Source organism: Phaseolus vulgaris, chromosome 2 (assembly GCF_051622355.1).
Source record: "Phaseolus vulgaris cultivar YP4 chromosome 2, ASM5162235v1, whole genome shotgun sequence".
Taxonomy (NCBI): domain Eukaryota; kingdom Viridiplantae; phylum Streptophyta; class Magnoliopsida; order Fabales; family Fabaceae; genus Phaseolus; species Phaseolus vulgaris.
The window spans coordinates 43,562,194-43,574,464 of record NC_143499.1 but is presented as its reverse complement, the minus strand read 5'-3'; the positions used below and the strand labels follow the sequence as shown (position 1 = coordinate 43,574,464).

General features: G+C 31.7%; 2 protein-coding genes across 2 annotated transcripts; both read right to left on the bottom strand.

Annotated features, from left to right (window-relative positions):
* Positions 1 to 3,936: 3,936 nt before the first annotated feature.
* LOC137812361 (large ribosomal subunit protein P3z) lies at positions 3,937 to 5,960 on the bottom strand. The gene is made up of 2 exons (XM_068614305.1): positions 5,174 to 5,960; positions 3,937 to 4,451 (listed from the first exon to the last, which is right to left on the bottom strand). Exons 1-2 carry the CDS (start codon positions 5,369 to 5,371, stop codon positions 4,290 to 4,292), a joined length of 360 nt encoding a protein of 119 aa, XP_068470406.1. The 5' UTR covers positions 5,372 to 5,960; the 3' UTR covers positions 3,937 to 4,289.
* Positions 5,961 to 6,106: 146 nt separating this feature from the next.
* LOC137812357 (uncharacterized) lies at positions 6,107 to 11,949 on the bottom strand. The gene is made up of 15 exons (XM_068614301.2): positions 11,526 to 11,949; positions 11,199 to 11,274; positions 10,123 to 10,282; positions 9,771 to 10,028; positions 9,399 to 9,573; positions 8,869 to 8,930; positions 8,582 to 8,745; positions 8,346 to 8,443; positions 7,995 to 8,053; positions 7,751 to 7,885; positions 7,427 to 7,662; positions 7,167 to 7,326; positions 6,854 to 6,929; positions 6,692 to 6,742; positions 6,107 to 6,499 (listed from the first exon to the last, which is right to left on the bottom strand). The coding sequence occupies exons 2-15, from the start codon at positions 11,261 to 11,263 to the stop codon at positions 6,285 to 6,287; spliced, it is 1,914 nt and encodes a 637-aa protein (XP_068470402.1). The 5' UTR covers positions 11,264 to 11,274; positions 11,526 to 11,949; the 3' UTR covers positions 6,107 to 6,284.
* Between the last annotated feature and the right edge of the window lie 322 nt (positions 11,950 to 12,271).

Below are 12,271 nucleotides of genomic sequence, written 5' to 3'. Positions count from 1 at the left end.
TTATTTTACTATTTCTTTCTTTTCTATTTGTGATAAACAATTAAACCCTCATCTTATTTACTCTTTTTTTTTATCTTATTCTCAATGTCATTCTTCTTAAAACAAAGTTCTAATGCAATAAATATATTTTAACTATGACTATTCTTCTTAAGGATAAACATAACAAGACTTTCTTAGATAATTTATTTTTTATTATAATACAAAAATCACTATTATTTTACCAAGTTAATTTGTATAAAATATCATCTCCATCAGTTTCTTTGACAAATATTATTTTACTCAGTTAACTTGTATAAACTATTATTTTGATCCAGAATACTTAAATATTATATTATTTATTTTCATTTACCACAAATGTATAAAACATGAAGAACAATTTTTCTAACATTTAAGAAAATAAGAAAAATCTAATTTATTGGAATTAAATAAAATCTTTATAAATTTATAAAAAAAAAAATTAAAATGATGTATTTGTGTGTCATTTATTCAAGATAGATCAAATGATATTAATATAGAATACTAATAAATAAAATAACTAAACAATTTGATATTTTTGTAAAACCATGTTTAATTTTGGAAAAAATATTTAATTTAAATCATATATATGTATATGTTATGATAAAATATTTACAAATCCAATAAGTTATGGTTTTGTTTCACTTATTTATTAGCAAAATGTTTGATAAAGACATTATAAATCTATCTAATTCTAGATTTTCCAATTGATGTATCGAGGTTATATGTGAGTATTACTCACAGCAAAATATATGCAATTTAAAAATAAAAACTAAGTTGAAAAAATGTTTTTGTATTCATATGATTTTTAAAAAAGTCTCCACATGTTTTTATTTAATAATGCAATATTTATAATTAAATTTATAGTCATATAACATTTCAACTAATTTTTTTATAAAAAAAATAATTTAGTAATATTTTAATTTAGTAATGATAATTACATTGTTAAAGTAATTTTGATTTCTTTTATAAGTTTAATTCTATTAATTAGCAGCATAACTTTTTTTTTAAAACCAATTAATTTGAGAATACTTTAAGTATGATTTGAAAAGAATCGTCACAAAAGTTAATATTTTTAATTACATCTATACTGATACATAAGTATCATGTCATTTTCTCAGCTTTTTTGACAAAATTCTTTTTACAATTTTACTCTTATTATTTGAGATAATTTTTTATTTTACAAACTAATTTTCCTTTATTTTATTATTATATAACAATTATTTTAATTATGTAAGAAAATGTGAACCTACGGATTCGACCATTTCCCCTAATAATAATAATTAATCATTATTGATTGAAGAATTGTATTATAATTTTTCATCCCTGAAGTGCATTTTTGTTAAATCCTTCACACACATATATATATATATATATATGTGTGTGTTTGTTTTCATAATATGCTTTGACTCTTAAAACATTTTGTTGTACGATTGGAAAGGAATATTCCATTCATTGTATTTAGGATTCGTGCCTCAATAATTACAGCCATTGAGAATGCATACAACATGGCCTTTTCTTCACTTGAACTGAACAATGTTAGGAATTTCTTAGTTGTTCACCCTCCCTTTTTCTGTTCTTAAATTTATCTAAAAAAAATATCACAACACAATAATTATAATAGAATTCAATCAAATAGAATGTGTTAGTCTATATCGAATATGAATCCTATATGATTATAATTAATGAAATGATAAATGGTTACTAAATTATATATTTGATTTATTTTAAATATATTTTAAAATATTCACATTTAGTCTAAGAAGTTACAAATATAAATCAATTATATGATCAATTCTCTTACTTATTTTTATACTAATATTCTATAATTTTTTTCTCATGTTCTCATTAAAATTCAAAGTATCATCTCGACTTCATCAATATTGAGATTGACTCATCATTTGTTAATACATTTCAAACATACGTGGAAAGTATTTTTTCAGAAGAACAAGGATATTCTGCAAGATACAATAATTGACATGTAACAACATTAAGCAACGGAAAATTCTTTGATTTTATGACTAGTCGAAAAAGTATAGTACAACTTATACTATAGTTGAAACATGGTAAACGAATGATGTACTTTTTTTAGTTCAATTGTTGTCTCTAAGGTGTGTTTTATTTTGTTGGACAAGGTTTGAATAAGACACATTATTTAATAAAATATATTTTTTACATCATAAAGTCTTGTCAAGTTATTTGAAAATTTACGAATATAATAATAATTTGAAGTACTTTGAAAAATAAATAATCATCACATTGAATTAAAGTAGTACGAAGTTCGTTTGAAAATAAACGATTATCACATAGGATCAAACTGGATTATGCATGCTAAGGTATAAAGCTAGATAAATTGAAATTGATTATGGATTAATGAGTATGAATTTGAATAGTTGAGATTGTATTGAAATAGTTGAAGAATGATGTTTGAACAAATTTTAGTCACGAATGATTTTTTGAACAATGTCTCTTTCTCTTCCTTTTCTTATTGTATTTTCATTGAATTTTATTATATATGATTTATTTTTATAAATATAAAATGAATATTAGTTTATATGTTCAATTGAATAGTGCAATGTTTAAAGAATATGGATTGTTGTGAATGATGGAAGGTGTATGAAATTGAGATATATATGTAATTTGAGAGGTCTTAGATAATGTATGAGTGATTGATATGCATTGCATGTGAATAATGTGCTATGTGAATGATGAAAGCTTCTATGAGATGTCATACATTTGGGATCATGTATGAGATGTTGTATATTAGTACATTAAATATAAAAAAAAAACATATATTCTAATACATTGATAATCTAAGTCATTTAGACTAAGATATTAGGTTTTGAGAAGGGGAGGAGAGAGTTTGCATACAATGAGTCTCGTTGTAGACACTCAGGATTACATGTTTGAATTTAGGTAGGAGAATACTTAATGAGTAATTTGAAAAACAATAAATCCATATTTAGTTAATATGATTGAAATGAAATCAAGTTATTGTGAATTGAAATGAAATCTAATGATTATAATTGAAAATACATAATTGGTATCTAATGAAATCTAATTATATAGAGGTATGAGTGGTCTATATGATTAAAATAAAATCAAATTATTGTGATTGATATTTTGATTTTTGTTATGATTATATTTGGGTGAAAATTAAAATAATTATGAATTATTAATCATATTAGTACTTTTAATTATATTTTGTATGTTGAAATTTTGGTTTGTTAATTTATCTTTGTTTATTTATGAATTGTGATTATTGACATACATACACGAACATATATGCACTAAGAAAAAATTAATTTCTTTTCATTCCATTTTGTAAAAAACATTATATTTTTAGGATGTCACAAGCTCATATATATATATATATATATATATATATATATATATAATAAGATCACTTTTTCCACATTAGAAAAACACACTCCTTTTACTCATTCTTAAAAATTAAGAATTTCAATCCTATATTTATTAGAATAAGTGGCATACAAACAAGCTTAAATAAAACCCTAAACACGAGACAACTTTCTTGTCCCCTCTTCACTTTTCTTCATGTTTTTTTTTTTTCACTTTTACTCAGACAGATTAATTTTCAACTTACTGAGTCTTAACATCAAGGAAATTTAAGGCAATATCTATTCTTATTGGGGAAAAATGGATAAAACGAGAAATATGAGGCTGAAAAAAATGGTGTAAAATATTAACATTTAATTTCTAAAAACTAACTTCAAAAACTTCATGGTCATAGTCAATAATCAATTATGTAACTCTTGCAACACTGAAATAAATAATTTCACGTTTAAAAAAAAGTTTGTAATCAGTAATCAATATTAATAACCAATTATCATTGTTGAACATGTTTATTGTTGAATTAGTTTATCAATTGAAAATGTTTATACAACTTCTGAACTGTATATCAAAACCACTTCATTAATTTTCACCTATTTTCACTTCCTCTCCTCCATTTCACTTGCAATCAAATCACAAGTAGATGAGAAAATAAAGTCATTAATGGTAGAAAGATGTATGCAGGTAACTTTACCACGAAGTCTATCCGCCAGTTATTAGACCAAGAGCGAGCCATTTTTTAAAAAGAAATAATTAGCAAAACCCGATACAGATGAAAGATTTAGGTCACATCACAAAAAAAAACTATTATCTGATGGAGTTCAATGTAGCATTAACTGGAGCAATGCAATACACAAAATAATTTATAGGATTAAACACTAGAATATCTTTCCAATCAAAACTCAATAAAAAGCAGAACTCTAATCAAACAGACCCAAGCCCATATCGTCATCGGACTCTTCCTCCACCTTCTCTTCCTTCTTCTCAGGAGCAGGGGCAGCGTCGCCAGCTGGGGCAGCACCCCCGGCAGGAGCAGCTGCAGCCGCACCACCTCCAACGAATACTGCACCACCCACTATCACCTGAATAAAACAATCAATAAATATAAACTCATCAATGACCCACCACGAAATGCTTGAATCCAAAAGATAAACCAACAAGGCAAAAACACATGATCTATCACCAATAACATAAGTATTCTTCAACCAACTTTAGTGGAGGTGCATAAATGCATTTGATACTATTGTTTAATTTAAATAGGATCTAATTGTAAAAATATTCTCACATAGTTTCACTTTGATAATCTGCGTAATAGTGACTTGTATTAAAGATCTAATGATCATTTATTTAAACACCAATTTCAACTGAAGAAATGCACCTAAGTTCCATCATCGGCAAGCACCAGCACACAAATTTATACTTTTAGGAAATGAACACAATGAAGCTTCACAAGCGGTAGCACTGAACAGTTAACTCATAATTCTCTTCAAGTCAGATTCCCGAATGAAAAACCAAAGAGTGCAATAAAGAGAACAAATACAGCCAAACCATTAAATCATCAGCAAAATCTCAAACAAATGAAATGAACCAGCATTCTTCACAGAAGAAAAATAGCATAACAAAAACATAACCATCATTTCGAAGCACTTTATGCAATGACATGTAGATTAAAATAACATACGGAATCAAACAAATCCAAACAAATAAATAAATTACAAAATAGAGCAAAGAAATTTTAAAAGGAAAAGATAAAGGCAGAGCAAATATAAACCGTAAAGTTTCGTCAAAGATGTGAAAGGTGTACCTGAAATATGGCAGAGGAAGGGGACACGGGAGAGAAAGAGGACTGAACGCCGCCGGAGGAGTCAGCGGCGAGGGCAGCTTGAACAAGCTTCCGTTGAAGATCGTAGGAGGAGCCGGCGGAGGACTCGATGTCACCGGAGTGTTGTTTGGCAGTCCAGTCGGCGCCGGATTTGCGTACGATAAATGTGAAGACTCCCATGGCCACTCTGAGCGAAACCCTAATTCGAAATTGAAGAGTCGCAGAGAGCAAAGTTGCAGTGACGGCCTTTGGGTTGGAAGAATCGTTTATGTAGCAGTGAGGCTTTGGAACCCTAGTGCTGAGGACGTGAAAAGCCCATTTAGCCCATTCCAATATTTTATTATAATATTATTTGTTAATCTCGTGCTTATAATATTATGGGTGAATTAACATTACTCACCAACTATTTAAATGCGGTGCAATAATTTATTTGGAGAATGACTATTAATATTAAATTTGAGAACTTAATGGATTCAGAAGTGATATTTGAGCATGAGTCAAAAACTAATAAAAATAAAATTAACATAAGAATATGAAGTGGTTTCAATTTAAAAAAAAAATGTTTTCAAATATGTCTCTCCCAATACCATGATTATAATAAGAAATAAATATTTAATAATATTAATTAGCACAAAAAGAAAATTTCAAGCATTTGATAATATAAAATTTAATTATACAAACTCACGGTCTTATAGTGTTAAGTTACTTTCATTCACGTCTTCTTTATTTGCAACTAATTTAATATGTACTTTGCAAAATAAAATTAAAATAAATAAATAAATAAAATAAAAAGGAAAAAAGATCTCAGACAAATAAAACACGTGTTTCTCAACTATTTAGACAAATTCTGCTATCTAGTTCCTGTAAACTGTTTTTAAATACATAAATGTTGTTTTCATTAACTAAAGTTGAAACTGTTATAAAGAGAAATTATGCTTCAAGAGAAAGAATCAAAATGTGTTGTTGCAGAGTTTGTCAAGCACAAATTTTCACCTAACCCCAACCAGAGAAACCATAATTAAATAGAGTGAGAAAAAGACTGAACAGTGAGATGCTATTTGATTTTTCTGTGTTTAACTAATTGGAAGAAAGACTAGTTGCAATTTAGAACAAATAGTGCACATCCATGAGTTTCCACGTTCATTGATATCATCCCCTGTGTTGTGACGACATCCTTTCCACTCCACACTTCCGTCCCCTTGCATGAATCGATCTTTCTGTCAGAAAGAACCTTCTCCAGATATGATGTCTTTGCATATATCTTCGTCTTCTCATCGCTTAGATTGAAGAAAGCAAGATAGATTTCCCCTGAATAGAGATAAAACATCCATAGTTGTAAAACAGTTTATATTAGGATTTGTGAAGTGGGTGAAATTGATCCTATAAAATGGTACTCATGGTTAAGAAATAAGCATTTTTTTTTTCAATTTTGATGCTATGCAGTTGCAGAAAAGAAGAAAATTCTTGTCATCCTCCAGAGTGTTTGCTAAAAGTAGAGACCTTTTCTTCCTGTTGCAGTCCAAGAGCGAATCCCACCAGCCTTAGCCTCATCTGCAAATGACCAATTTGCTTTCACGAGTGATAAATACAAGGAGTGGGGGAAAGGAAGAAAGAAGAAATTAAATTAGTTGTAAAAAGTGGTAAGTGTCTAGAAAAAGTCACCTTCAACAAGCTTTACTGTTGCACAAAGACCGGAGTAACTATTTACCATGGTTCCATTGGAGTGCAGTTCCCAGATCTGTAGAACACCAGATGCATCAGTTTTCATTGGAATAAAAAAAATACAAATTGGCTAAGGCATATGATATACTCAAATGGGGTAAAAATAATAATATGCACGTAACGAAGTTGATCCCCAGATTAATTTTCTAATTCTAATCGAGACATGTTGCAAAGGTTACATCACATAAACCTTTTAAAGATTTAGCTAGAGCCACATACAACTCTTGCACATGAAGTATGGAATGTGACATACCTGATTTGAATCCCATCTGCATGGAGAAAATGTTCCTCTCTTGAACTCTTTAGAAGTAACCTTTCGTTTTGGAGAAGCGTCTAAGCAAAATTTCATTCTGTCAGTAGCAACTAGTTGATGTTTCCCTCGATAGTCCTGTTGAGACGTAGTCTCACCATCTCTGTACCAATGCCAATGTAACAATTTCTGTTGTTAACAGCAACACAAATGTTTAAATGGAAGTTGGATAAATGGAAAAGAAAAAGATAAAGCATGATTACAATCTGAGTTTAAGTTCTCTCTTGTTTACGCAGAATGGAGCTTGGTGCTGGTTTTCTACACCCTTTTTCCAGCAGATTGTTTCAAGATATTGGTTATGACTTTCAATAGACCAACCACTCGCCTTTGATTCGCTACAGCCAATCAAACCTAATGAATGTGTATATGATGATGCCTTTGTTCCTTGCTTCGGTCTTTCAGGGTTCTTCAAGTTATTTGAGCTTGTGATATAAGGAAACTGTCATTGCAGTAAAGTGAAATGATTCATGATAAGTAGTATGCCTGATGTGCCTATTTTCCTAATAGAAAATAGATGGCTCACATGCCTCCTTATTATTTGAGCTGAAGAAATTAATCTCAAGCAGGGTAGGATTTGTTATAAGTTCGTAAGTGCTAGCATCGATCTTCCGCACATCCCCACCATACATAAAGGGAGACTTCGCCAAAGACCACAACGTCATCTGTCAAATAAGTATAGGCTCACTCAGTCTATCACAATGCATGTACGCACATCAAAATAGATACACAAATATAAGGGAAAGCAACTCAGATATGTTTCTTTATCAATACCTGTGTCCTTTTTTCTTCAAGATTGAGCCTACTAAACCTGTGTGGACCTTCATTTGAACCTACAGATAAAATAGGGGGGAAGGAAATAACTCTATAATCCATATTCCAACAATTATCTAGGATACACTAGCGTAAACATCTTTTAAGTTTTCTATAGAAAAAGAACTAGCACATCGACAAGAATAAGTATATCTGCAGAGAATGCTCCACACTGCCCGGAGATTGTAGTTCACACCAATGAAGAATAGATAAATGGATCTATAAATATATACTAATAAGTAATAACCAAAGTATGATGGTCATGACATTCATAATGGGCAAATAAAAAAGTAGCATCTCAGTCTCCTTTACCTGGATCAGTTAGCCATCCAAATGGTAGCATGTCCAAATCAGGCCAGGAATTTCCCTTTAGACCTTTTCCTCCTATCATATCAGCTCTAGAAAAATCCCTGGTTACAATTAAATAAAATGAGTTATGTAATATGGCGATGGAACAACAGAGTGTACACGGAGAAGTAGCTTGATTGCAACACACAGTGAAGACTGATAAAAATATCAAAAAACAGAAATATAAACAATTTAATCACCTTGTTACGTCAAAATGAGCCCTGACATCCCCCCAACTATCCCAGTCATCTCCTGTTATTCGATACATGTTGACTAGTCCACTGACATCCTTGGCCATTGCTGGTGTCACACTGGTTCCAGGAGACAGAGAATACACAATAGGGCGATTAAGCTCACTGAGAACCTGGCATGACGCATCGCAGATAAGTTAGCTAAAACAGAGCTGGCAAAATATTATCAACATCTGTTCATGTGAGAATGAGAGAGGTAGGGAATAGGGTAAGAGGGAGACGAAACTGCAGAATACCTCTGACACATAGCTGATTTCATTTAGTTCCAAGTCATCGCCAAACACACAGTCATGTTTCACTGCAAGAACAGCAGAAAATCTATCAGCATCGGTGCCAAAACAAAGGCTTATATATACATACATATAGATTCTCACGAATCATAATGAAAATCAAAACCTACAGTTAAGAGTCCACTATGTCCTTTCTATTGCATTTTTTCCCTACATAAATCCTGAATTAGCACACGAGGGAATATGGATGCTTTAAAGGTTTACAAGTGTGGCCCAAGTAAGTGGACAGTGTTGACATTATCTTTAGTAAAAATGGAAGCTTCTTGATATGATAAATTGCTTGAAGTCTATAGGACCACAAAAATACCAATTCTGTCAGCTAAGTCTACCTATGGAAGAACATTACAACTCGTCACTAACGAAACTAAGGTGAAGATAGTGCAACACATTATTTAAATTCACCATGATTGTTGCGTGAAATGATGCAAGTCATGATAGTTCATAATAAGCAGATTACAAATTAGTAGTCCTAGTACCTAGATCAACACCCCATGCTGCATACTGCGCATAAAGAGATTTCAAAAAAGCTCTCCCAGCTCCTAACTTTGTATTTACACTCATAAAACCGTGAGGCATCCATGCACAAGCCTTTTCTGGGATTGCTATGTCTTTTGCATGCCACACTCGTCCAGATTCTTTATATGCACCTCCCTAGGAGATTGCAAAAAGGAGGAATCAAAGGTCAACAAGAACTTTCAATTAAGTAAACAAAAAATATTCCCATATTCAGCTGGTCGTTTTGCATATATTTTTTTAATAAAGACATTATTTAGGCATCCATCACTACAAATTTCTATGCAGAAATAAAGAAAATAAAATTCAAGTCATAGCAGAAATGCAAAGCACACCTTTGTTGTATCTAAGATAGGGGTGTTTGCGTTGACAGCTTGAGTGCTTATCCCTCTCATAACATGAATCCCAAACTTCAAACCCAAACTATGTACTTTATCAGCTACTTCACTGAAACCCTTCCCACCTGTGGAAGAAGGCCACCTTCCCGGGTCTGGGAGCATCCTTCCCCATTCATCAATCACGTCAAATCCAAGAGAATCGGGATAAGCACCTTTGATTTTCTTCCTATACCAGAGGTAATCCACCACGACAAACTTCAAGAGTTGAAAAGAAATCAGTCTATATCTAACCAAAATACTGCTACCACGGTCAAATCGTCCACAAACTATTGTTCTTTGAAATCTATACCTCATATCCATGAGCCTTGAGACGTTGAGAAACTATTTCAGCACTTTCTAAGAATTCATCTTCAGAAATTGTCCAGCAAAAGGAATCATAAGAATTCCAACCTCTTGGTGGGAGGCTAGCTTGCTGCAGGCCACTCCCAGATATATTTTGAGATGACACACTGAAATGACACACTCAAAGATTAAGCAATGTGATTGAACAGCTTTGGTTTTAATTTAATATACTTTAAATTTATATTTTCTGCAATTAATTTGGACAAAAAACAGAAGTTTGACACTGCTCTAATTGAATCTATGCAGAGTTTCTAGCTTACTTCTCCAAATTAACCGGACTTGGGCTTCCTAAGTTTGACCTCAAGGACCTAAGTCAAAAGTGGTATTATTTTCCGATTTTAAAGGTTATACTTAATACAAGTTTTTTTTTGTAAACAGCTTTTGACAGTTAGCTACCAAATACTACATTTATGGCAACGGATAAAACCAGCTTCTGAAAACCACCCAGCAGTACCAAATCCACCCTAATGTGAGAGAGCCCTCAACCTTCTTGTGTTCATATGATTTGAAGAATAAACAAGAGTGCCCCGAATACAATAAAGTTTTCGTTTATTATTATTTTTAGTTCGAGAGTAAATGCGTAAGTTTTTCCTTTTAGAGTGAGAATTTACACATTCAAACAGACAGAAAACATGAAACTTCTGATGAAGTTTGGATTCATCGACTACGGAGAGGCACAAAACTACACATTCAGCTTGGTAATTCCAAAAATCAGTGGAAAAAGCTTGAATACTCTCTAAATCACTATCACTGTTCACTCACGAGGTAGGTTTCTGTGCACAGATCCACCAGAATAACGAAAGCAGTGTGAATAAGTCATTTTGGCAACCTCCAGAAGCAGGCAATGGCAATGTGAATAAAAAAGCAGAATCGTAATAGGTTCTAGATTCAACTATCCAAGCCTCCAATTAATAAAAAAAACAAGGAAAGAAACCACGCATATCTTAACAATGTAAAAAAATATAGCATAAAGAAGTGAAATGCACAGTAGCAAGAGAAGCAGAAGATTCCATGGTTGCATACCTTGGCAAACAGAGAGAAAGAAGAACCCAAAAGGAGACTAAGCACAGAGAGAAGCACTTCATCATTGCGAGCACATCTGTTCCACCAAACAATGTTCCCACCACAGTTAAATACTTACAAATATCCAACTTCACAGCACATTATTCACCGCAAGAAATTAATTTCTAAAAAACAAATATAAAAAAGAATAATAATAATAATAATAATAATAAAAATAAAATAATGTTAATGCGTTGATGCGTTGGGAACCATAAATGTACACGATGATTAATGATATGATGAAGACATTGAAAGCAACGTATTAGCGGTGACGGTTATCTGTTTTACTTGAATACAGTGGTGGCTTTCTTCGAAAAGAATCGCATTTTGGTTTGTCGCGACCTTGTTTAAGTTTAACCCTCACACTTCACGTTACGCTATGCGCATGATCCCAATTGCAGAGAAGTGAACGTATCTACCACTTCTAAATCTAATGTTGCAATTCATTCAAAATTCGGATGCCCAAGGAACGGTTTCGGTGATTAAAATGTGCACGAAATTTGCAGTGTTGAAAGGGAAATTGGAGATAACAATGGTAGGGGAAGAAAGAAAGAATAAAAAGGTAAAATTTTGACGAGCTTAGAAAGAAGATAATGGGTGAGTTTCACACATGAGGTGTGACAAAACATGACATCTTGTGTCATTTGGTGTCGGACGTGTGTGTAGAAAATTGTGGGGTAGCGCGTGGGCGCAGATTCCTCCGCACAGGACCAGAAACAACTAAAGTAAAAGACATTTCCTTTGTCTTAATTTGCCTCCTAATCTTTGTCCATTCTCCATAATTTCCTAACTCCATTAATTGCTAAAATTCAACTCTCTTAATTTATTCTTATTATTAATATTTCTTTTGAAAACTCTCTATTAATTATTGATTAAAACACACTCCTACTTTACCTCATTTTGTTTTTACCCACCATGTTGCCTTTTTAAAGTTGCCTTTTTAATTCTTAATGAGAAGAAGAAAGCGTGTCTCTTATTATTTGAATCGTGATTTTTCATTTTGTAAGAAATTAAGGAGTATTTAATGATTAGAT

Bases quoted from the DNA above. Each gene is read 5' to 3' on its own strand.
- LOC137812361 (XM_068614305.1), bottom strand. From the start codon at position 5,371: ATGGGAGTCTTCACATTTATCGTACGCAAATCCGGCGCCGACTGGACT. The intron at 4,452-5,173 runs GTACACCTTTCA...TGTTTTATTCAG, and splicing joins CTTCCTCTGCCATATTTCAG to GTGATAGTGGGTGGTGCAGT.
- LOC137812357 (XM_068614301.2), bottom strand. From the start codon at position 11,263: ATGATGAAGTGCTTCTCTCTGTGCTTAGTCTCCTTTTGGGTTCTTCTT. The intron at 10,283-11,198 runs GTATGCAACCAT...GTGTCATTTCAG, and splicing joins CTTTCTCTCTGTTTGCCAAG to TGTGTCATCTCAAAATATAT. The intron at 8,931-9,398 runs GTACTAGGACTA...CTGTTCTTGCAG, and splicing joins AGCATGGGGTGTTGATCTAG to TGAAACATGACTGTGTGTTT.